Below are 27023 nucleotides of genomic sequence, written 5' to 3'. Positions count from 1 at the left end.
TGACGCATGCGTCAAAATACTCACGTGAAATATTTTCAGCGTCCGCCGCACACGCGAGTAAAATTACTCAAGGCATAAGTAGTGATTTGTAGACCACGTGACTGTACAAAATGGCGGATACCGATAGTTCGTCTGCCTCTGAAGATGAAGAGATTTCATTGTTTCTTTTACTGTGGTTCCCTTTTCTTCCTATCTTTAAAATCTGGGCTACTAACGACGTATAAGCATTCATAATCAGGCCAAAAATCCACCAATTTATCTTCCATAAAACATCCGAGACTATACTGAGCGCAGCCATCTTTAAAATGATTTAAAGGGATACTAGACTCTAGGATTTTACTGCATACAACTGTACTTACTGTATAGCAAATCGTCTATACCCACACGTACTTATTACCAGATACCTAATTTAATTGTTATAATTAGTTATACATCACTGATCAACGCTACGAAATTGGAACGGCGCCATGACACCTGCGACCGTGCTGCCACCCTGAAAAAGTTGCTCATTTCCCAATATATTTTGCATGTTACAGACCGAGGGCTAATCACAAAGATCAAATTATATTTATAACTAAATGCTATTTAACCAAACGATGTTCATTTTAGGACAAATTTATCCATGATATAACTGAAACTATATGTCGTTTATAAGATATTACAATCCTTTTGCTTTTAAATTAATAAATAAGAAACACCCTTGATCTGTAGCCTTTGGCTGAAAAGTCGTTTTGCATAACTTTTCAGATCGTGTGCTTTGAGTGGCGCCACCGTCGTTGTAATCAAACTGTAGTCGTTAGTTTTAAAACATTTAAAAAAAAATTTCTAATGTTGATTGAACCATATGAAACTTGTTATGTAGCATAATTTTAACCTAAATTAACTGAAAATAAGCCTAGAACCTAGATTAAAGGATCCCTTTAAACGCATGCACTGTGAGTACCAGTGTTGAGTAAATTTACGCAGGTAGCGCGCAACCGTTGAGTATTTTGACGTGCAAGTCAAAAATTATCAAACATGTTTGATATTGAGTTTCTTGATGCATGCGTCAGAAAACTCAAGTAAAATCCGGCGCACACGTGAGTATTTTGACGCATGCATCATTTTACTGAGTAAAATTACTCACGTGTGCGCCGAGCTTTAATGATTGTGGACGCAAGAAGAATTATTTCCTTCACTGCAGTGCCTGTACAGAATCCACAGCAATCCCACAGTCAATCAGCCCCCCAGCCAGCCAACCACTGTCCCCACTTTACGATCGAAGAGCACTCGTTAATTGGCTCTATTAGACATAGTAGAGCTGACACGTTTGCTTAATGATATAAAACGTACGTCATTATTATCTATGGAAACTCTACCTAGAATATCATGATGGTATAATCATGGTATTACATCATGGTATTAGACACGCAATGTTACTCAGTGATACCATCATTTCACTACCACTTCCTCTGTTGTCCTAATTTGTTGTTACTACTTAAACTCACTCTCCTATTTCATATTTTCCCTTTCCTTGTTATCCCTAGCTTTACATGTATGTGTATGCATATAATTATATTATATATATATATATATATATCCTCCCTTTGCGCCAACCTACCCTTGCATAAAATGCGTATAGTGACCCCCACCACCAGGTCAACCAGACAGAGTGTGCAGCCTAACCCACAAACACTGTGACACAGTTTCCTGAAGTGTTACTTGTTTGGGCTGACAAACAAACAAGCCACTGAGCAATCAGGTTAGACTGACACCTGTCTCGCGTAGTCATGCCTAACAGCCCAACAGCAACAGCAGTCAACCACTAGAAGTCGTGCTAGTCAGCAGACATTATCTTAGTTAATTACAAACCAGTCGAAAACTAGCACGACCAATGCAAAAATTCTAGTATTTAACTTTGATGTGCGAACTACCACAGCTCTCTGCCAATTCAATTTAAAATAATATCACATAAATGCAATCTGCAAATTCCCATGAATGGATGTATAGCAGTATTACTGAATACTGACCATACATTCACTCTGCATGGGTTGCTCAACATTGTATAATACATACATCAAGTGACAAGTTGACTCATCACAGACTAATTTTTTTTAAAGCGTATGGCAAAGAATGGAAACACTGCTGCAGTTTTCGCTACAAATTAAAGCTAACAAGCTAAAAAAAAAATTCCTACTAAAAATATCCGGAGGTTACTGACAGCTAGAATAAATGTTCATACGCGATGACGTACATCACTACTGTTATCTTGAGAGCTCAGCATCAACCAAGAGGATGTATCACAACTGTTATTACACTGCAACTTCGGTTCAATAATCAAATACCCAACATGCTAGAGTCAATCTAAAAAGTTGTGTCAGTATGAACGTAGGAGAAACATTTTCATAGGTTATCTACGTTTAAAAGGGTTTTAATGTTCACCAGTGCAGCCTATCACATCGTATACAAAGCAGGGTAGGCATGCTTTTCATTGCAGCTGACACACAGCCTACAGAATCTTTAGCAGACTTTTCCTTTATTCCCAATTGCAAAAGCACAGTACTCCTACTAATGAATAGGAAACTCTATATATAAGCAGTGCATTTTAACATGAAAAATTCATTTGAACATTATCTGGTGATCTGTATCAGGGGGTGGACTATTGCTCTCATTCAGCCAGTGACACAAGAAAGTGTGTCTGGCTATCTAAAAATACCTACATTATATGGCTAAGCTAAAAATTGATGGAATTTTCAACAGAATACCTGCGCATATTGGGTGTGGCACATACAGGACATTTTCACAATCATTTACACACGCCATTACCTGTACTACGTACATGTAGGTCACATCTCTGGTACTCACAGCTAGACAAGTTTTACCAGTGGGAATTCAACTAGGGCTGTGTCTCACTTAACACAACCTAGCCAGAAATATCATGCAGCCTTTAAAATTATTTACAGTAGCCACATGACATGTATGCTACCACACATCATTGCAGACACTATATTAACATCTACTTTTATTAAAGGTAATGTAAGCTACGGGCTATATCATAGCTAACTAATGCTCCATTCTGTTTTATGGCCCTGTCCCACTTTGACGATTTAGCCAGCGTATGCCGACGTATCAAAATTTCTCTAAAACGCTGGCATTTGCTGAACTATCAATGTTTTTATTTATTTTGGGCGTATACATGTATAGCGTATTCATAACGAGTTGGACCTATACATAACGTATTAGTAACTTATATAAAACGTTTCAATAACTTATAGATAACTTATACCAACGAATGCTTAGCGTGTTGCCGGCGTTCACAACTTATGCCCAACGATAGTCTAACTTATGCATAGCGCGCGGCAGCGTATCGCCGACGATCACGTGTCGTATCCTATAAAAAGGCTGCCGCTCAAGGATTCAAATCATAACCGCACTAGACATCGCAGTATCAACATCACCGTCGCAGTATCAACATGCCAATACCATTTTTATATACCAATTCCCCTAAACGCTGCCAATACGCCATTATACGGTCGCTGTAAGTTAGAAACACGTTCAGTAAGTTCTGTGGTCGTCCGGAACACGTCAAATACGTCTACATCCATCAATATGCGTTGGAGACAAGTTTGATATATATATAACTTACACATAGGTTCAAAGCACGTTACCCATAGGTTCAAAGCACATTACTCATAGGTTAGAAATAAGTTTTGGGTATTCTAGACATTATCTCAACGTATTTCGACTTATGAGTATTACTTACAAGTAACGTGTGTGAACGTGTGTCAACGATCGTATAACTTACCTACAACTTATGGCCCGCGTACATGCGGGACGTATGGGCATACGCAGAAAAATTTTGTGCATGCACAAACATTTTCGACGACCTCGCCGTACTACGACGTATACCAGCGTGCTTCAGTGTGCTCTTAACTTATATATATATAAATACAAAACTTACCCATAACATATTCGACGTATGCCAGCGTATTCACCAAATTTTCCATACGTCGGTATACGCTGGCTTGCATACGTTGGTGTGACAGCGCCATTATTGCTGCTATGCCGTGTATGCAACCGTGTATGCAATCTTTTCATAAATATTTTAATCTTTACTTTGACGAGCACATTTTTTCACATTACTTCCACGAATTTAATTTCATCCTCACGCAGCAGGTAATCTCTATGAGTATAGCAAATTTAAAATACACTTGCACTTTGTTATATTTTTTGATGAATACAGGCTGATATAGTAACAAAATAAAGCTGGTATTTCGGTAAATATCAAGCATTACCACGGGCTTAGAGCCACCTTACGTTTTCGCATAAATTGTACAAATACAACTATGCCACAATTTATCTGATGCAATAAAGTTATCATAAGTGTTTGTGTGCTCATTTAAATAGCAGAAGAAGCTAAGTAATATGGTCACATGCTTATTTGAAATAGGGTTCCAAGCATATTTTGAGAATCTATGGCAAACTTCAAACATTAATTAAGTTAACTTCTTCTGTAAACCATACGGCAACCACTCAGTGTGCTTCCTACCTAAATCAACAATGACAACACCTATGAAGGGTGCAGGTGGTGCCGGGTGGCCAAGGTTCAACTTCATTTAACTTCTCTTTTTTTTAATAAACTTTATTTCCAAAATTACATACATTTTCTATATATTAATAGACAGACATAATATTACTATTCAATAATATTTATACTATTTTTAGCTAAAAGTAGACTGTATGCAAACCCCGAACTAGAATAAAAAAGAATAGATTTTGAAAAGATAGTTTATAAATTTAGATTTTTAGGACCTATGACAAGTTTAAGAAGGCACCCAGGCAAACTTTTCTTTCAAAGAAGTGTTATCAATTTACCATAGCCAATTATTTTTCAGCAATCCTTTTTATGTAGTACAAAAGAGGATACATACATAAGATTTATGGGAAGGGAACAGATGTTTAGCAGGTAGGGTAGCCAATGTGGTTTACTGATATTGATATCAGTCAATTTTCAAGGGCACCATGGCAAATAAACACAGCAAACATGACACGTGCCATCAGTGCCGTCACTGCCGTGGTAAGATTCGAAACCTGTATTTATGATCATTATGTTTCCTTACTATTTAAACATGCACAAATAAAGCCTCTCAGGATCTTGCATCTCAACACTGTAAATAAGAGTATATGGAATGAGAATGACCCAAGAGAAAAACACTACAATTGCTGACCTCCCAGTCCAAATTACAGCACTCTCAGCATATGCTCAGAATGCTGAAGGTGGTTGCTGGGTAGCATGTGGGAGTAGGTAACTCCTCCTAGAAAATTGTGAGAAATGGATGCTTTGTGATTATTTTTGGTGCTATATAATCACTAATTTACAGGCCAAAGCACGTTCTTACCTACTTTTCTCCTCGAATTTACAATGGTCTCAAAAACAGCATCGGCGGCCACAAATAAAGACGGAAAATAGCAGATCGCCAGATATCATTTTCACCATTTAAGTGTAGCTGTAGACCTTCCTTGTACCCATCATATTATAAGCCCTGGGCACTAATGACTAGATAATAGGCCTATCATGAATTCTATTAACATAACCAAAACATTATATTATTCATTGGATGCCTGTTATTCAGTTGAACTTAATCTTTCTAGGGACAAGTGGTCCAAATATACTTGTTTTTTTAAATGAGAAATTATGTGTTTATAGAAGTATTGTGACATATGTACATGTAAACTGTCCAATGTTGAAAACGCATATTTAGCCACTTGTGGCTACTTACACGTGCCCGTGGAACGAGACGTGAAGTTCAAATTGAACAACAATACTGTAGGCCTATAGCCTATATACACACATGTGACATTATGCACAATAACTATGAAATCGTTCATAACCTTAGTCCTTATCTTGGGTTCGCTGGTGAACTAAAGGTAACGTTTGTTTAACCCGTGAAGGAGTTACAAATCCATGATTACAACCACGCTTGTTCTTACTTATGGAAGTTATGCTGATAGGTACTATAGGTTATTGAGATATCGATGTCCAACGAATTTGCAGGTCCGGCAGGCTAAATTTGTTTTGCTTATTTTTTTAGTCATGATCAGCCCTAAACAGACATGCAAATAACCGATTAAAAATTAATAAAGCGCAAACCTGATCCGTGATGTGACCTTTTTGAAACACCAGATTCCACTTCACCATCTAAAGGCCTTTTTCGCGAGTCTGTAGTATCCATGTCCGACGTCTCTCCCGAATCCAGTTCTTGTGGGGAGGCCATGTTGCCGCGGTTGCCTACACTTATCTCCCGGTAACCGGGCGTTTGCATGTGCGTGCAAAGAAATTGGGCAGCGAAAGACTCGCTGCGTTTACTTTAGTATTGTGCTGCCCTCTTCCGCGCACAAAATACAGGAACTCGTTTTTAACACTGCGACTTCGGATATCATCAAGAGCGTAGTAAGCATAGATATCCTATAACAACCAATATTTTGTTATAGGATATCTATGGTAGTAAGGATACCATCGCCATCGGCATCAGGAGTTAATGAGACAAATTAATTTGTCTCATTAACTCCTGATACTATCAAGAGTGTAGCGTATTAAGCATTCTTAATACGGTCTTGATATCATGTTTATGACATATGCACTAATAATTGCCTAAACCAAAGATATTAATACTGCTTCTCGTGTGCCTCTTTCACATTTTCATTCGCCTCCTCACNGGGAAACCGGGAAGGAAAGACAGGTCGGGCCTTGACACTGACGATTCGAGCAATTTACAGCAGAACAGTAAGCTGGAGCTGACAGCACACAGCAGACGTTGCACACAGCTAGCAGATACAGCAGCATCGGGCAACTGCGTGTGACTTGCTCTCCTAACATGGCGGTTGTGGCGACCCATGACCTACGGCTATTATTGGAGAGTGGTTTAATCTTGTCTACGGCACTATAGGAATCTTTTGTGCCTGGCTATTGGGTCGTCCTTTTGAGACATTGTGAAGAGATTGCTGACCCAAGAAATTGGGCAGCGAGAGACTCGCTGCGTTACTTTCGTATTGTGCTTGCCCTCTCGCGCACAAACACAGAACTCGTTTTTAACCTGCCGCATTTCGGTTCATCATCAGACGTAGTAGCCATAGAATATCTATTAACCCCATCGGCGTAAATCCGCGGGGAGCATCCCCGCCCCCGCTCTGAAAGGAGGGGGCGATGGCCTGTACAAATATGCCCCCTGCAGATTCAAAAGAAAACTCCTTCCTCCGTGCCCCACTTCGAAAGTTCAGCTAATTATCGATAATTTGTAGACATGGCAGACCTAAATCATTTCAATTACTGCAGGGCGTGTACAGGGGGAGGGGATCCAGGGGGTCCGGAGCCCCACTCCCTGCTCGCGCAGAAGAAACGCATCTGAGGCGAGTCTAATTTCAAAAAAATTTCGTAGGTGAGGTGCCCCCCAGCCCCACCGCTTTCGCGTGATCACTCCCCCCACTCCTCGGCGTACGCATTTACTACCCTGCCTATAACAACCAATATTTTGTTATAGGCATATCTCATAGGTAGTAGACGAATACATCGCCATCGGCATCATGGAGTTAATGAGGACAAATGAATTTGTCTCGATTAACTCCTAAGCATACTATCGAAGAGTGTAGCGTATTAAGCTCTCTAATACGGCTCTTGGATATCATGTTTATGACATATGCACTAATAATTGCCTAAACCAAAGATATTAATACTGCTTCTCGTGTGCCTCTTTCACATTTTCATTCGCCTCCTCACCCTTTTCTATGCTCTAGTTGAATTTTTTTGTTCGTTCCCCTCTGTAATATTCTCCTACGCATCCTCCACTCACCTCTTCTGCTAGCCACGAGTTACCTTTTCGCTTTTCACTATGTGGCGGAAAGTGAAACAGCTGTGGATGCTGGTCGGGCTACCTCTTTGCCTCTCCATGCCATCCTCCTCCAGTCCACCACCTCCTCTGCATGATTCGTTTGCACGTAGGCCTACCGCTACGACTTCATTTTTCAATTGCCTTCTCCTGTTCCTCCCTTCCCTGTATCCCAGTACTGCTCCATACACAATTACACATACAAACTCCGTAGTAAAAACGCAATGTACAAAATTATTTATTACCAATACTATTTGTAGCAACTAAGAAAATATAACCATATCTTATATATAGTATATATATATAATATATATATATATATATATATATATATAATATAGAGAGAGAGAGAGAGAGAGAGAGAGAGAGAGAGAGAGAGTTTTCTAACGAATTAAATTTTCGACCACCCGGACTCATCGCCGTTCATGAACTGTGATAAGGCCGAATAAGTAACATAATAATAAAAATAGCGTCCATTTATATACTGTAAAAATAATGACTTTAGACCTTTGCATGAGACAAAATGTCAAAACGCATACGCATGTATGAATATATTACAAGATGCCGCAATAGTATAAAATTTGTCGCTGGCTAGATAAATATAATAATCCAGTTTTGGTTGACACAAAACTGCTTGATTCATATCAAATATTATACAATATTTTATATATCGTATCATATTAAATTTTTATCTTATGTATTTTCAAAAGAACTGTAGCCTACTATTAAGTCTATTATCCTCTATTATGCAGTCAAACTTGTTTTCAGATTATTACCCTCTAAATTTAAGTTACGTCGAATAATAAACATATATGTATCCTCAAACATTAGATCAAGGAGAATACATATGGCCTAACGACTTATTAGCAAATTTGCCTGTTGAAATAACGCCGTATTATAAATTAACGCAAATTAAACGCAAAAATAACAGAAATTATAGTAAATAATTCGTAGTTTCACACAATGTCCGAAAGGTGGTGCTAGTGTGCAAAGACCATCAGGTCATGCATCAGTTGAGTAAGATCATTACATTAGTGAGATTTGGCATCGGCGCGTTCTCGTATCAGTTATAAAGCTTATCTCTAGTTGTTCTATACTTCTATCAGTGTCAGTTTCAGGCTGGTCACTACAGAATAAAGTGTGGGCTTTGTTTCGTAAGTATGTATCTATCAATAATTATTGTCATGTGGCATGTGCTTAGTTAGGGCCGTTTCATTTCAATAATAAACTAAAGTAAAGTGACTGTGTTTACCACGAACTATGTATTCTCTATCCGATCGCCTAATATTACAACGTAACGTTCGGTTCAAATGCTTCTCTGCGACACACAGTCTCGCCACTACACAAACCACAGGCACTTGGGGTTGGGACAGAGACTGTCAGAGTCAGTAAAAGTCCGTTTATGAAGGAAATTTGATATACCAGTGACAACAGTGGAACTGTAATTGAGAGGTAGGGCCTACGATAGTATTTGTGAATGTGCGTTCATATTATTTTCAGTTTTTACTGACTGTCCCAAACGAGCAAAATGGTAGCAACAATTTATCATAATTTTATTGTTGAAACTTTCTAAGCGTGTGTGGTGGTGTGTGTTAAGCTTAATTGCTGCTTGGGACCACAGATCTCTATTATACTAAGTTAGTATGATAGAGATCAGTGCTTGGGACACACTAGGCGATTGAGTCGGGCGACTGAGTGGACACACCGCTGCTTAGGTTTGTCGATGTGGGTCCTTTTCATGGAGCTAGACTTGCGTGTGTGCCTTGTACTGATTTATAGTTGTCTGTGTCTAGGAGTCATTTATTACAAGTAGGCTTTTATTACATGGTAGTGTCTAATCACTGTTAGTTTCACAAGCAGATGTACAGGTTAAATTACAAAAAATGATGTTAGTTGGAATAGATAAGTAGATAACAGTGTGATAAAAGTATATCCCTACACAGACACTATTCTCAGATAAGATCGATTTCTTTCTCAGTATTAGCTCTACGATCCACCCATGTAGCCCTTTTCTCTGTTACAGGGCTGTACAGGAAAATTTGCAAGAACCCGGTAAATCTTTGCGGGCATGGATGGCAATGCTGTAGCCTGCTGCACAATAAAAAGTCATGCTAGCCAGCAAAATAACTAAGTACTGGCTTTAGCTAGCCACTTGAAGTCAAAACACAAACTATCCCATTTCTAACATAGATCTGTATCATGTTGAAATAGAAATAGTAGTGGTGCTACTATGCAGTTACTCGGCATGTTGCAAATTTAAATTCCTGACCAGATGTACTTATCAGGGTTCTCTCTACGTTGCGCAAACGGGGCGCGCGCGCCCGTTTGGGAAAACTCCCCGCCTGTTTCAATCGTTGCGCGCCCGTTTTAAATTACCTCCGCCTCGATTAAATTCCTCACACATAAAAGTTTGGCCAGCGGCGGGAATCGATCGTCAAGAATTCCCATTCGACCAGGGACACCCGACGCGTGTATTTTTAGCCGTACCACGCATGCACTGCAGACAATACACAAGCGCAAACAGTTAACCTGTCCCGCACCAACACTAACCTGTACACCGACTCGGCTATCTTATATATACATGAACTCCAAATACCGTCGTATGGTGTGGTGGCGATTTTACGCATTAATTAGTGGTACGGTAAAAATACACGCCCCGCGACCCCCTAGTTTCCCCTCCCCCTCCCCCTCCCCTCCTCTCCCCCCTGTTTGAATTTCATCCTGGGGAGAACTCTGCTTATAATATGTTGTTGTGTAGACCTGTGGCAGAGATAAGGCGCTACACCTGTACGTAAAGCTGTCCCAGGTAGCTATATATCCAGGCATTATCTATTTTAGATAGTTATCAATGTAAACTTTGCATGTAATAAGCATGGGTGTATGCAGGGGGGGGTGGTGAGGGTCGTACGACCCCCCAAACATTTTAAAAGGTCACATTTTTTCCAAGACATTTTTTTCGAGGCGCTTTTTACACATGACATAAATGATAAGATCAGGTACCAGCAATGAGTCCAAAGACATTGCCAATTACGTTGACGTAAATCTATCCCAATTCCAGCAATTCTGAAACTGAGCCTTTTTTTTAAACAAAATTTTGTTTCATAAAAGAGAGACAAAGACTGACAAAGAGACAAAGACAAGACAAGATAAAGACAAAAAGTTCAAAAAACTGAATCAGAAAACTTGTTTTTTTTAAACTGATAAATTTTTTTTGGAAACAAATTTTTTGGTTTTAATTAAATTGTCAGGGGCGTGTACAGGGGGGGTCCAGGGGTCGCGCCCCCCCTGCTCCGCGAGAAAACGCATCTAAGGAGGTCTAATTTCAAAATTTTTCTGGGGGAGGGCCCCCCATGCAGACCCCCCCCCGCGTGCTACCGAGTTTGGGTTACAATTAGACCCCCCCTGGTATAAATCCTGTACACGCCCCTGTTTGTAATGACATTGTAATCACATCTTGCTGCTATTGCATTGTGAAAAGGTCCAAAAAATTATGATCACGACCCACCCAGAAAAAATCCTGGATACCCCTGATAAGCTGCAAGCACATAAAGAAATGCAGCTGGAGGATAGTGCACTACTGAGGATAGTTACGCAAAGTATGGAAAGTCTACCACTTATTTTTACATTTTTATACACATCTATATATGTATTTCAATATCCGTAAATAAATTTTAAAATATTGTTCACATTTTCTGTAAGTTGACCTATAATCTCTCCACTCATGTGTTCCCGGCTGTTCCTAAATATGTGACAAATTTTCTAAATCCAATATTCGTACATTGTGTGTGACATTTAAGTTGGTATAATCTGACCTAGTTTTATTTGGAACTGCACAAATTATATTTCATAAAATTGTATAATATAATAATAACTAGTCATGTATACTATGAAATAAATTATAATGAAATAATAAAACATAAAACACTGATGTTTCGCGTAGGCTGTCCGACTTATAGATTATAATTTATACCAAATTATGGTATCAAGGTGCGTTTTAGCATTTGTTAGTTGATCCTCATTAGGCAGGTCATTTTAGGCTGCTAGTAAAACTGATATCATTCTCCATGCTAGTTATGTATGTTACATCAAGAGCCAGTCTTAGTACCTTGTGTGGGTGTAGATTTTATACATGGGTAGGCCTAGTTAACTGGCTCCATAAGAATTCAAGGTTAGCGAGAGATGGAGCTAGTGTGTGTTGAGGGGGGGGGGAAGCTGAAATTATTTTCAGGACTTAAAAATATTTTTCTTAATTTGCATCCAACATGGCATGTATGTTGCATGAGAGTTCTACAACTATAGCACTTCACTCATTCGCAGGCGTGCAGCTGGTGCAACCTACTTTTGTGTTAACGTGCGTGTACCAGCGTGTACGTGCGTGTACCCGCGGTGTGACGTGCGTGTACGCGGCGGTGACGTGCGTGTACCGGTGTACGTGCGTGTATCTGCGTGTACGTTTACGTGCGTGTATCTGCGTTTACGTGCGTGTATCTGCGTGTACCCGCGTGTACGTGCGTGTACTTGCGTGTACGTGCGTGTACCCGCGTGTACGTGCGTGTATCTCTGTGTAACCCGCGTGTACGTGCGTGTATCTGCGTGTACGTGCATGTATCTGCGTGTACGTGCGTGTACCCGCATGTACGTGCGTGTATCTGAGTGTACATGCGTGTACCCGCGTGTAACGTGGCGTGTACCCCGCTTGTGCGTGCCTGCCTGAGCAGCAATTGTTTACAAAATTGCCTAGATTAGCCTCGTTTTCGTGCGTGACCCCAGGTCATGAATAATAATTAAGAATGGTCTATACGTTGCACATTGCCAGAGTTCTCCTTTGATGCATGCTGGGTCTGACACGCATGTCAATGCTGAAGCTAATTTATGACATCCCAGAAATCCTCTGACATGCCTTAATTGCCTAATCGGCGTGTCATGGTTTCCAGCTACGTTCATATTTGACGATTGTAACACAGCCGTGCTATGTTTTTACAGCTTGATATTTACATCTCCGAACTGATCGAGTTTACTTCTGTATTGAGACTGCATATGACACACGTAATTGACCTCATCCGAAACGGTTAACCCCTTCCCGGGCCGCTTGTTTCTTTTTCCCAGTCGACATATCCAGTCGAAGAATTTAGCGCCTTCTGATTGGCTTCTGATTGGTTCATCCTGCCTCCTGATTGGTTCAAAACAGCGCGTGTTTGCTTATTTAGCATATGTCATGTACTGTTTCTTATATATCCTGTGTGGCGTGGTGCGTAGGCCACCGGCGTTACTTCTGAAAGGTCGTTGGTTTGAATCCGGTTTGGTTTTTAATTATTTTTTTGTTTTCTGTATTTTCTATCTTTATCCATTTAACTATTGTTTTCTAATTAACGGAAATATTTGCATGATTGATTTACAACCATTAAATATTTTAATGAAAATTTTTTTTTAATAATTTAATTTTTATTTATTAGTGTTAATTAAATTAAATTAGGGTTAGGGTTAGGATTAGGGTTAGGGTTTAGGGTTAGGGTTAGGGTTAGGGTTATTATTGCAAAATAATTGCAATTCTTCGCTATGTTACCAATGGGCGTTTGTTCTCTTGTCAAAGGCAAAAGCAAATCGAAGCAGCCAATCAGAAGGCGCTAAATCCCTGGTCGGGATATGTCGACTGGGAAAAAGAAACTCGCTCCCGGGCCCTTTCCCATCGTTCTATAAATGACATGCCTTCTAAAATTCCTAGGAAGAACCCTGATTACTGTATATATGTGTATTTTTTTTATTTTTAGGAGAAATTCCACTGATGACCTACAGCAGATGTCCATTTGAGCTGCACACATTCCCTGCAATTGCATACCAAAATAAGAAAATTGACAAGGATGCCTCGGATAGTGTCACATACCATTGAATGTCTGAGAAAATATGCGGGCATGATTACTGTCGAGCCAGTACTCTTTCTGTACATGCTTGGCCTTTGTCTATACTACCCAGTCTTTCAAGCATTTACATATGAGAAGATATGTCTGGCCACGTACGATCAGAATGCAACTGTGTGCGAGGCTATAATAAACAGGAAGGACGTGAATGCCAGCGTGTCCCTAAACCTCACGGAAGAGCAGCTAGACACTATGGAGAACGAAGTTCAAACACATTCGAGTTACTGGACGATGTATTTCAACATCGCAAGCACGGTGCCGTCAATCTTTATATGCATTTACATGGGTTCCTGGTCGGACTCGTTTGGACGCAAACCTGCGATGCTGGCACCCTGTATCGGGCAGTTTCTTCTCGTCGTCTCCGTACTGTTCAGCCTATACTACAAGAACTCGTGGATTGGCTACATCCTAATCGGCGTGTTTCTGTCAGGTTTTTCTGGTCAGTACGCCGCGCTGCTCATGTCCGTGTTCAGTTACCTGGCCGACGTTACGGACGTGAAAAGTAGATCCGTGCGAGTCGCTATCCTGGAAGCGATGGTGCCGTTCGGCTCGGCCTTGGGAGTTGGATTCGGAGGCTATCTTAAGGACCACACAAATTACGTGACCGTATTTAGCATCGTCGCCAGCCTCTACGTCCTTTGCGGTCTGTACGTAGTGCTTGTCGTGAAGGACAGACACGTGCCGAGTCCCCAGGAGCCTGTTGACCAGCAAGGGGGTTTCTGTGAAAAGATGTGCCACATTGAGCACGTGCGCCAGTGTTTGCAGACGACGTTCAAGCGAAGACCTCATAACCATCGCGTCTACATCATCCTGCTCAATCTCATCATGTTTGTGCAAGTCATCATATTTGCAGGTACAGAGTCAGAGTGACACGTTGATGAATAGCGAGCAGGTTTTAGGGTGTTACTTTACACGTTCGTCTTCTCGATTTAAAATCATGTATAAATGCACATGTAAGATATATCTGATATCATGTGTATGTTCTATTTCTAAAATTTAATGAAAGCTTTTGCTTGTAGTGTAATCTGAACAGTAATGCGTTTCGAATCGTAAACTTTTTTCATGGATGAGAAACTTCGTGATAATTTAACTTTTTAATGTTGTGCATGAACGAAATTTATTGGTGAATTCGTTATAATATTTACAGGCATAGTTGACGTCATCTGGCTATTCTTTAAGAAGGTCCTCAGCTGGACGCCATCAGAGTTTGGATATTTCTCAGCAACACACGCTATTCTTGTTATGTTAGGTATACGCACGTGTTGAGAAACAATCAATTTCAACCTTTCTATAACAGAACTTCTTATTCTTTCTTAATTCTTGGACTTCAGGAATAGGTGATGTCACTTTCCTTTTCACAAAACTTGTGTTGGCGTGGTCATCCACCATGTATGGCTTTTACAATTCAGCTATTGCTGTTACTATGATGGCTGGTAAGTTTATGGTGTGAAGATGACAATAGTGAAAGGGTGTGTGTCTCATGAAAATTAAAGTCGAGCTTGTGAATATTGAGTTTAGTGACGCACGATTAGTCAATATATTAGCAAATATATGCGTACCGTAATCTCCAGTACCGGCTTGTACCCCATTTACAGTTTAGTTGTGACATCACATTAATGTACAAGCATCACGTAGTGAACACAAACTGGGTACAGCTAGGGCAATGGTGATACCAATAACCTTCAAACCTATACAGGCTGTCTGTGTATGGTACCCAACATCTTAGCACAATGCCACATATTTTACACTAGTGTTTAGCATTTATTTTTAAAATTTCTTCTTGTTTATTTTGTAAAGTTGAATTAAAAGTTCATAGAGGTTCCTGGTCACGGCACCAAAATGTAATGTTGAATTAAAAGTTCGATGTATAAATGATGAAGTAGATCCAAAACTTGTGTATTAAACTGAATAATTAACCTTTAAAGTTTAATAATTTGCACACAACAACAAAGCAACGCACACACGCACATAAGTGCGTGCGCTTTCTCCCGCGACCACAACCAGCCTTCCACTGACTCCTACATCTCTGTCCTATATATTACCCCCAAAACCCCTACATCCTGCGCACACATGTACCCGTTCTCCCAGACTGCGTCCTACCCCCATTTCACAATGACCCTAGAAACGCCTGACCTAAAACACGTTTACCATTCTTTCCATAACATCAATCCAGCCGCACAAGATGCGCGACACTCCCTCTACACAGACCACCACCAAAACAACCTCCAGCCCAACCTCGCTGACTAATTCATGCAACACCTGCAAAACACATGTTACAATTTTATTTTCACATGCACACTGTGTACGTTGTCTCGGCCACTCGGGCGATCAGTTACTTTCAGTTTATCTTTGTATTTGACATGCATGTATTATAGATGAAGCTGTGCAAGGCATCTGTCAAATACAATATTATGGCATTACAGCTCATCAGCTAACCTTTTTCACAAAGTGCTCACTTTTCTAAAGGTTGCATTTCAGTAGTAGTCCTCTGATTTGGCTCATTTGTTATTCATATAATCAGCTAAAGCAATGCGTGTAAAGAATTAAGGAAATATTTTAAATATTACCAAACAGTGAGGCACAAATCCTTTAAAATTTGCAGCTGTAAACGAGCCACTTTCCAGCCCTGAATACCTAAAATCATTTGCTTGGAAATATAATTTTGTAAGGTTTAACAGAGTTTAGGCGTACCCCATAGTTATTCCCGGTTGGCCTACTCCCATTTCTCCTAGGGCAAAATTCGCATTTCGCCTACAGCAAAATTCCCAGTTGGCGTACACCCATTTCGCCTACCCCCAATTCGTCTACGCTCAAAATCTACCCCTTTCCCATTTCGTCTACGATCGGTTTGTTCACTAAATAATCATTTATAAATAATAAAATATGGTTTTGATTGGCATACATAGACTATAGGAACCAGAAGAAAACGTAGGTATAATAATAATGAGAACACAACTTGACAAAAATGGAAAATACAGTAGCATAAAAATGAAACGATGGTAGTAGGCGAAATGGGCATATTGCCGATTCTGAGAGTAGACGAAATGGGAATAGGCTAAATGGGACGTAGGGGAAATGGGAGTAGGCTAAATGGGACGTAGGGGAAATGGGTGTAGGCGAAATGGGAGTAGGCCAACTGGGATGTTACCAGTTCAAGTATAGCTTCATCCTCACTATATTCCTGATTTAAACGCACATGTTTTGTTTCTGCTTTCTATCATTTCTGCATCTGTTTTAATGGGCATATTGTTACACGATGACTATGTCATTTTGTTCAGAACACCAGGGGCCTATATAAGATACAGTAAATAGTTCACATTTGAAGTGAAGAATTGTGCTAAGGTTATGGCATTTTTAATTTATGATGCCATAACTACTTATTTTGTTTCATGCGTTTTATGCGTGTCATTGTGTCCCCTTACAAAAAATGACATAATCAACCAATATCTGCCTGCACCTCATGTGTGTGTTGGAATTCTTGAGCTAACTGGGTATGTTTTGGTGTAAGAGTATTAATAATTATTTATATGTTCATTATGTAAATTATACTGGTCAATGAAATAATTTATAATTTCTTTGGTTAAATACTTGGTACAGGTACACCACCGATTTTCCGGACACTGATGGTCTGAAACCTCATTTAGTCCTGATAAAATTCACCTGGTGGCCACCACCTTGTTTTGCTCAAATTTTACCCTAGCTATGGCATCTAAGGCAGGTGCAAGTATCAGTGGTGGTTTACATTAATTTACATTTAATACTTGTTTACATTTCTAGCAGTGCATGGTGCTTTAGAGATGATGGGAGGTATTTAGTTGCTCAGAGGTGTATTGTTGAATTATTATTATGGGACCTCTTTTGGTCTGGAAAAACAGATGATCCGGAAAGGCCTTGGAACGAAGGGTTCCGGAAAATCGGTGGTGTACCTGTATTGCATATTGAAAACACTTTAATACTGATTGATGTTTTCATAATGATTGCATGTATTATTGTAGTCAAATTTAGTTATTTAAGCCTTTATTCATTTTGATAAATGATAAGTAATTCTCATGTCACTTGAGCAAGGTTCTATACTCCAGTTGCTAATGCATTACAATCCAAATCATGATTGAAGCCTTATATCTTACACCAATCTAACTGTTTTTGTTTCAGCTCTACTAATTTTGATGCCAGTGTTGAAACAACTGATGAAAATTCATGACATTGCAATCGCCATCATGAGCAGTTTTTTCCGCATGGCTAGCCTTCTGTTGTTGGCCTTTACAACCAACGCCTGGATGGCTTATGTGTGTACGTATACACAAATGATAAGAGTTTTTTAAATATATGCTAATGCACTTACACGTATTATAGAATGTTTATCTTCATCACTATGCTTAATATACGTGTCTGTAATATCAGTCACTGAAGATGCCATGTTGAGTTAACAAGCCCTGTTCTATTGTTTATTGTTGCTTAGCCCTAATACAATTCTATTCATTTATATGGATGGTCGCTTTAACTCGCTTATGTTATGGATAATGCAATTCAATTATATTATATCTCCTCTTCTTACTTTTGATACTAAGTTACTTAAGATTTCTTACTCATATCAAATCGAGGATATGTGCCTCGATCTATACTGAACTGGAACAATTAACAAATCTACTAGCATTCTACAATATGTAATATCAACACAGATGGCATTCTACAATATGTAACATCAACACAGATTGCATTCTACGATATCATATGTAACATCATTCAACACAGATTGCATTCTACGATATGTAACATCATTCAACACAGATTGCATTCTACGATATGTAACATCAACACATTATTATAGGTCCAGTCTTCTGGGTGGCTTTACAGTCCTGCCAGACCTTGTTGTGTATATTGGAGACGTGCAGGGGTTTTCTCGGAGGATGTCATTGTGTCCGTCACCCGTCCGTGCTGTCCCGTCTCTCGCCTCTGGTGCAGTGTCGGGTTCTCTTCGGGTCTCATGTTGTTTGTCGCTGACGCCCAGCTGCCCGTCGTCCATTGTAGTGATGTCCTGTTGGTTTGCTGCTTCTGATGTCTCTCGGAGGTGTCTGCGATTGCGGCGATACAGCCGACCTCCGCTGCAGATGACGTAGGATCTGGGTCTCCCATAGTGCTTTACCACCGTCCCCGATTTCCAAGACTTGGAGCCTGGAAGAGGGTTCATGTGTATGCTGTCACCTTGTTCTAGTGGTTTTAGCTCCTTCACACCTTTCCTAAGGTCATAATAGACCTTTTGTTTGGGCTTCTCTTTATTGAAGTGTTTCACTACTATAGCGTTGTCTATTCTGGGTTTTAGGATTTCCGTAGAGGCAGGCAAGGTATTCCTGGGGCGCCTGCCCATCAGAAGTTGAGCTGGGGATAATTTAATTCCCTCCAACGGTGTAGTTCGGTAGTCTAGTAGAGTTAAGTATTTGTTCTCTGCCTTGCTCCATAGGCGTTTCACTGTTTGTATCGCTCGCTCTGCTTCCCTATTGGAGCTCTGGAAGTGCGGGCTGGAAGTCTGATGTTCGATTCCGTACGCCTGGCAGAATTTATTGAATTCAGTCGAGCTGAATTGTGGCTCGTTGTCTGATTGAATCTGCAGTTGGATGCCGTGGCAAGCGAATATTTGCTTCATGGCGTTAGTTATCGATGAGGTTGTAGTTGAGCTCAGTTTGACGACGTCCATATATTTCGAGTAATAGTCCACTAGCAGTAGGTACTTGCTTAACTGGAAGTCAAACAAGTCACATCCAACCATGGTGTATGGCAGGTCAGGAGTTACAGTCGGCATTATTGGTTCAGCCCTCTGCTTGTTCTGATACTCTGCACATTTACTGCAGTTCTGGACTGTGTCCTCAATGGCCGAGTTCATACTAGGCCAGTACATAACTTCACGGGCTCGCTGTTTGCATTTGACTATGCCTAGATGAGATCGGTGTATTATTTCCAGCATGTCGTTGCATAGGGTAGGCGGAATTACAATTCTCGGTCCCTTACTTACTTCGCGAGTTCCAGTACTGTTTCACCTCAGCTGGAGCTTCACTTCTGCTGTCTGGCCACCCATTGCTTATCACCTGATATAGTGTTTGGAGTTCAGACTGTGTCTTCTCCTTGATTTCTACGTATCTGGATTTGCTGACGGATATCATGCTGATCACGTCGCTTTCCTCAAGATCGTCTGCTTCGACTTGTTTTCCGGGTAGATATGCTCGGGAGAGTGCATCCGACACAAGCATCTCTTTCCCCTTTCGGTATCTAACCTCGATGTCGTACCACTGTAATTTCAGCATCATTCTCTGAATTCTCATCGAAGCTGACAGTAGTGGTTTTGCTAGTTCTGTTCTAGCGGTTTGTGATCATTGTGGACTGTGGTCTTCTTACCGAACACATAGCAGTGAAACTTGGTCATGCTGTACACTATCGACAACATTTCCTTTTCGATTTGTGCGTATCGTTGTTCAGTTTCAGTCATTGCACGGGACGCATACGCAATAACACGACCTTCCTGCATGAGTACAGCACCTAACCCGTCTTTGCTTGCATCGCACTCTATGTGCACGGGTTTGTTTACGTCGTTGAATGCTAGTACTGGAGATGTACTGCATTTCTGTTTCAGCTCTTTGAAGCTGTCTTCATGTTCGTGCTCTCATGCGAATGTCACATCTGACTTCAGGAGGCTCTGCAGTGGTGCGTCTACTTGGCTTAGATTGGGAATAAATTTTGCTAGGTACTGTGCCAGACCAAGCAATCTGCGGACTCCCTCCTTGTCACGTGGTGCTGGCATCTCGACAATGGCTTTGACCTTCTCTGGGTCTGGCTGTAGACCACCTGCCGTGATCACGTGCCCCATGTAGGGTACACTTGGTTGTCGTATGCTGCACTTGTCGTAGTTTAGCTTCAGATTGTACTGAGTTGCTCGTTCAACTACTTGCCTGAATATTTCGTCATGATGTGCTTGGTTTCGACCTGCGATGAGGATGTCATCCACGATGGCGAATGCTTCGTCAATTCCTTCTATCATCTGGTCCATGATCCGCTGATATATTTCAGGTGCGGACTTTATTCCGAAAGGTAGTCTCAGCCACCTATATCTTCCTATAGGGCTGTTGAACGTGGTCAGGTATGACGACTTCAGATCCAATTCTATCTGTAGAAATCCTGACTTTGCGTCGAGTACTGAGAACAGTGTCACATCTGGTATGCATGCTATTACATCGTCTATTGTTTTCATGGGGTGATGTTCTCTTTTTATGACTTTGTTTAGATTTTTTGGATTTATGCAGATCCTTACTTTGTCCTTTCTGAGTGACACTACCATGAAGCTGACCCATTCTGTTGGTTCGCTCACTGGCGGGATGTATCCGTTCCTTTCCATTTCTCTGAGTTTCTCGATGGCACGCGGTTTTATTGCTGCTGCCAGTCGGCGAGATGGATGGATCACACTTTTTTCGCTTTCTTTGATCTTTATAGTGTATTCTCCTGGCAGAGTACCTGTGGTTTCCACTAATTCAGGATAATCACGTGCTATTTCTTCACGTGAGGAGAGTTCTCCGACAGCATCTACTCGCTGTATCAGACCCAGGCTCTCAGCAACATCACCGCTGATAATGTTTTCCTGATTCAGGTCGACGATCTCAAACTGTGCGCATGCTTGATTCTCTTTGTACTTCACTGGTAGGTTAACTGTCCCCACTAACCGTTCTCTGAGAGACTGACATCTTGATTCTTGATTCATCTTGATTTCAGACAACCGTTCACCGAGAGATTCTAGTCTTTCTAGCTGTGGTTTCACTATAATGCAGCATTTCGACCCTGTGTCTATTCTGAACGGCACGTCGTGGTTGTATACCTTTAAGTGCACTAGCCATTTGTCACTAGAGAGAGTGTTCACTGGTTCCTGCGCATCTTGTGTCGCGTGGATGTGTAGTAAGCTGTCGCTGTCATTTGAGTCTTCACACTCTTGCGCGGAGTCGCAACGCATACCGCTGACTTGGCGGAGTTTTTTTCTACACATCTTTAGCCAGTGATCCGGTTTCTTACAATACTTGCAGACTGTTTCTTTAGCCAGGCATTTTCCTTCATCGTGAACTCTGCTGCAGCTGGAGCAGTTGTTAACATGACTGTAGCTATACCTCGCTTCTTGTGCGGAATCTCGTTCCTTTCTCCAAAACTGCTTCTGCTGTACGGGTTGTCCCTTCCTGTAGCTGTTACTGACGTGTCGCCTTGTTTTGACTGCGAGAATTTCTTCTCCATGCATCGTTTTCATTTGGCTCTGTGATAACTCAAATTGCTGCCCTATTTCAATAGCCTTTGCTATAGTGAGCTCTTGTCACTGATCTAGAAGACGTTCTTGTATCTTACGGTGTCGTACGCCATTGATGATTAAGTCAATCATAATGTCATCCGGGTGTGTGTATTCACAGTCCATCAATAGAATCCTCAGATCTTTGACAAAATTACCAAACGTTTCACCTTCTGACTGAGATCGTTCTTGAGCCTTGAATCTCGCTACTCGCTTGTTTTTCCTAGGTCGGACATATTCTTCAATTTTCTTGAGAATTTCTTTGGGGTCGTCTTTTTGGCCCTGAGCCCATATGAACGTTTTGTAGACTTCCCTACCTTGTTGTCCTATCCACATGCCTAGCCATCCTGCGCGATGTTTGTCATCTGTACTGGCAAGCGGTCCCTTAAATGTAAATTCTACATGCTGTTTAAAATGCTGAAATTCTATATAGGTGTCGCTGGCGCAAATGTGTTTTCCCTGGCATGCATGTATAGTAATGGAGGATGGCTGATTGCAGTTTTGTATCCTACGTTACCATTAAAGGGATACTAGACTCTAGGATTTTACTGCATACAACTGTACTTACTGTATAACAAATCGTCTATACCCACACATACTTGTTACCAGATACCTAATTTAATTGTTATAATTAATTATACATTAATGGGCTAACGCTCCATTAGGAGTGTTCCCAACTTTGATATCATTAATGATTAATGATTGATAATCCTAACCCTAACCTTAACCTAAATGACATTAAACCACAAACTAATATATTATCATGACCATTAATGACATTAAAGTTGGGAACACTCCTAATGGAGTATCACCCCATCAACGCTACGAAATTTGAACGGCGCCATTGACACCCGCAACCGTGCTGCCACCCTGAAAAAGTTGTGCATTTCCCAATAGATGTTGCACGTTACAGACCGAGGGCTAATCACAAAGGTGCAATTATATTTATACCTAAATGCTATTTAACCGAACGATGTTCATTTTAGGACAAATTTATCCTTAATATAACTGAAACTATATGTCGTTTATAAGATATTACAATCCTTTTGCTTTTAAATTAATAAATAAGAAACACCCTCGGTCTGTAGCCCTTGGCTGAAAAGTCGTTTTGCGCAACTTTTCAGAACGTGCGCTTTGTGTGGCGCCACCGTCGTTGTAATCAAACTGTAGTCGTTAGTTTTTTAACATTAAAAAAAAAATTTCTAATGGTGATTGAACCATGAAACTTTTAATGTAGCGTAATTTTAACCTAAATTAACTGAAAATAACCCTAGAACCTAGAGTAAAGGATCCCTTTAACTTCTACATAGCAAATAATCCCCACCATGTTCATTAACGTGCAACCTTCATTGTAAATATTTTCAGCTGTGGTAATAAATATACCTGCTGCACTCACACCTGCAGTGATACGTTCCGTGTTGTCCAAGCTAGTAGCAAGTGATGAGCAAGGTATGCATGATTATCTAAGTAATTAAATTAAATACATAGAAACATAACTCGTGCGTATTGCATGTTTTCATTTAAATTTAGCTACCTAGAAAATTGTGGTTCAATATTTGACTATTTTTTACGGTTTTAAATCTGTTGATAATTGTTTGGGTACAACATAAGTGACACCACTACATGTACATCCACTTTCGAAGTTGTGAGATGCAACTTTTCAGCTAGAGACTAGGTGCTTCATATTTATTTATTTTAAGGATCACGATATCTTATATTTCACTATTTTAGTTAAATTATGTTTGTATTTATCATAAACATATGTTCCTTCGGTTAAAGAGTAGATGGGCATAAATGTAATTGCACTTTCATGATTTGCTCCTGGTGTGAAATAAGAAATATAAAAATTTAATTGTGCAACTTAATAAGGGGCAAAAGTCCTACAAAGTTATGGTAGTGCACAAAATCTATGATTTTGAAAATCGACATTTTAATAGCAAATGTGAATGCGTAGATATGCGTTTTAATGCATTATGTATCGTAATATTCTAATAATACTATTAAACTATACAGTATTATTTCTCTTCAGAAAATGTAATTAATATAATTAATATCATTAGTTTAACTTAGATTAATAACTTTGGTATAATATACAGAAGTATTGGTTAAACTATTTATTTCATTAAGAATAACAGCTGTGACAATTTCATAGCTGTCAACTTGTACAATTTAGGTGTGAATGACACAACTTTTACCTTGGTTTTGACATTGCAAAGAGCATTCAAAGTTATTCAACCTACTGTGTTAATCTACATAATAAGATACAACTGCAAATAAAAATAACAGATGTGCACCCTGGGGAAAAGATAACGAATTAAAAAACAGGAACAAAATCTTCGCGGGTCACTACACAACACTCGACTTAGCCACTGCAGGACACAGGACCTGACACAGTGGTTGAAAGCCTCAAGGTTACCAGATCTACAGGGCTCTGGTAGTAAGGGGCATTCCAGGAGATGTTACATAGTCTAGTCTTCTCCACAGTCACGTTCAATTGGGCCATCTTCAATGTATTCCCATTTTTTCATGGATGCCCTGCATCGACCAACCCCTGCCCTGAGGCGATTTAGGCATAGCCAGGTAGGTCATGCGTTATTAGCTCCGGGTGGGAGGGATTTCTGGGGACTAAGTAAAAGCTTTTGTTGGCTTGCCTGAAGGTGACCATTATGCGATCCTGTAGTTTTGGGGGTTGCCATCCAGGGGTTGAATTGCGTGAATAAAACTGTGTGGACTTTAGTCTCTTCTGTGCTGGTTCATGCTGGAAAAGGGGGTGGCAAAGGTCATTTTCCTGTTTAAATTTCTCTACTTGGGATGAAGCCATTCGTCTAACGTGTGGAGGAGTAATGCCACACAGCAAGTAGAGGTATTCTAGTCTGGTTGGTCTCAAACATTCAGAAATGGCTCTGCAGGCAATGTTCACAACTGGGTAAATTTTTGTAGCAAAAAATTGACCGAGTTCTGAACAAAAGAACACTACCATAAAATCAGAACAAACTTTCACGTGTGATAAATGTAGTGAGATCTTTTGTTGTTTAGGATCATACATGCATACAGGAGACTCGGCAGCGAAATTATTTAGAGAAGCCAAAAATCTATGATTGTTAGCTCATCTGACATAGTCAGATGCAGCTTTCGTTTAGCAATCGCTATGATCGTTCCGTCCGTCCGGCGTCGTCCTCGGTCGTCGTCGCCGACCGTAACTAAGTTGGGCACAAATCCTTAACCGCGTCGACGTACGGTCCCACAGATATTCGGAGTCGTTTGGGGGGATGTTCCAAACGAGTTGGGGATGTTGTAAGGCTCGGTTCAAAGGTCAAGAGGTGTAAATAGAGGGACTCACTCTACTTAGTAGGTAGGGAGGAAATGCAGAATTGCGGCACCAAATCTAAACTTGACCTAGGCTCGTGATAGTCGGGGCCCTGTATTAGCATCATGGTAAGGGAAAGCATATCACTAGTGCCAAAATTGGAGGTCACAGGTCAAATGTCAATGGCGCACAGGGCAGATTTTAGACATTTCTAGAGGACAGTCGGTCCCTGACGGGACGATTGAAAAACTTTTTTTGTTTTAGGCGGCGTGACCTAGCATTTTATGGCTTTATGAAAAGACATGAAGATGTGGCTTCGCTGACATGCGAAGAGTAAGTGTCGAGTAACCTTTTGACCCCTCAAGAGGAGGGTTAAACAATGGAATTTGTTGACTGGTTGAACAAAAGGAAGTGAACTGCTTTTGCTAATTAAGAGCCCCTCCCCGGCTCCTCCCCACCCTCCCCTCCCCCACCCCTCCCCCCCACTCCTCCCCCTAACCTCATCTGCCGATACGTGGCGTGTCCTAACAATTGATGTCGTTGTACGCAACTTCGTGTCTGCAATATCTGCGCCTAACAAATGTGGTACTTACGCACGACCTGAAATTTTACTCGTTTATGATAATCGTAGCAACAGAACCTCAGATGAGCCCAAGACGCTACTGCGGCTCTTGTGTTTATTGATGTGTGCCAATGATTTACTACATTAATAACATGTTAACAATCAATTAAAACGTTTCTTTGTCAAGGTTCTCTGCATCATTAAATTATTATCAACTAAATTGCTACATAGATTTTAATAATGCTTTTTACTGTTTTATAGGAAAAATGTTTGCCTTTCTTTGGCATCACTGGAGGCCATTTGCAACCGATCGCTGTAGCAAACACTTGGTGTTCAATAATACCTGTATCTGCTGACGAACTCCACTTCATGACCTGGATTTCTGCGTATATTTGTCTGTGCGCTACTGTGCTCGATAACTATAAATAATTGCAATGTAACGTTTGTTTAATTGTCATGAAGAGTAGTTTCAGTCACAAACTTTAAAATTGGATTTTTAAAATAGGAAATTATCACTTTTGTATCTAAAGCTATTTTTTTATACATATTGAGGTAGATATGCTAACCAAGTTTTTACAAAAATTCTTATTGAACAGAAATGTATCGTATTTACAAATAATTTCATGTTTATTTTATATTATTAATAAGTTCCCCGTAATTATGAATAATATAAATGTAATTGATATTTCCACCAGATGGCTCTACATGGACATGAAGGCTGAGCCAGAGCATGATGACCATTACTGCGAGGGAAGAAGGACAGGGGGAATGAAGCAACTTGAAGAAGATGATGGTGATAGAACAATGGGGCCAGACGCCGAGTGTATGTAATGGCAGCCCTCAATCCAAGATGCAGGTATTACGCAATGCAGTTATACTAGTAGCACAACGAAGGTCTGAATCTTTCCAGTGGAGGTCCATATACCGATGCAATGAATGGCATGCCCAGTGTGTATAGAGTGGCATTTCTATCAATCTTCTCATGGTCTCTTCGCGTCTCTCGTACTCCGTTTTCCTCTTCTCTCTCTTGTACGTGCTCTCTCTCTGTCTCTCTCCTAAATCTCTCTCT

The 27023-nt window shown here is 40.4% G+C and overlaps 2 protein-coding genes across 2 annotated transcripts in view; one reads left to right on the top strand and one right to left on the bottom strand.

The window, feature by feature from the left end:
• Positions 1-6328, bottom strand: part of LOC106808745 (RNA-binding protein Nova-1-like) — a 60774-nt gene extending 54446 nt beyond the window's left edge. Inside the window, exon 1 of the mRNA XM_014811591.1 lies at positions 6131-6328. Coding sequence (XP_014667077.1) covers positions 6131-6254 — 124 coding nt within the window. The 5' untranslated portion in view covers positions 6255-6328. The remainder of the gene's footprint in view (positions 1-6130) is intronic.
• A 2550-nt stretch (positions 6329-8878) lies between these two features.
• LOC106808156 (proton-coupled folate transporter-like) lies at positions 8879-26785 on the top strand. Its single transcript, XM_014810742.1, has 8 exons — positions 8879-9020; positions 9886-9991; positions 13631-14630; positions 14925-15026; positions 17930-18067; positions 23451-23534; positions 26216-26285; positions 26650-26785. The coding sequence occupies exons 3-8, from the start codon at positions 13721-13723 to the stop codon at positions 26783-26785; spliced, it is 1440 nt and encodes a 479-aa protein (XP_014666228.1). The 5' UTR covers positions 8879-9020; positions 9886-9991; positions 13631-13720.
• The last annotated feature ends 238 nt before the right edge of the window (positions 26786-27023 follow it).

Source organism: Priapulus caudatus, unplaced genomic scaffold (assembly GCF_000485595.1).
Source record: "Priapulus caudatus unplaced genomic scaffold, Priapulus_caudatus-5.0.1 Scaffold13, whole genome shotgun sequence".
Classification (NCBI taxonomy): Eukaryota; Metazoa; Priapulida; class Priapulimorpha; order Priapulimorphida; family Priapulidae; genus Priapulus; species Priapulus caudatus.
This window is presented reverse-complemented; position numbering and strand designations above follow the sequence as displayed.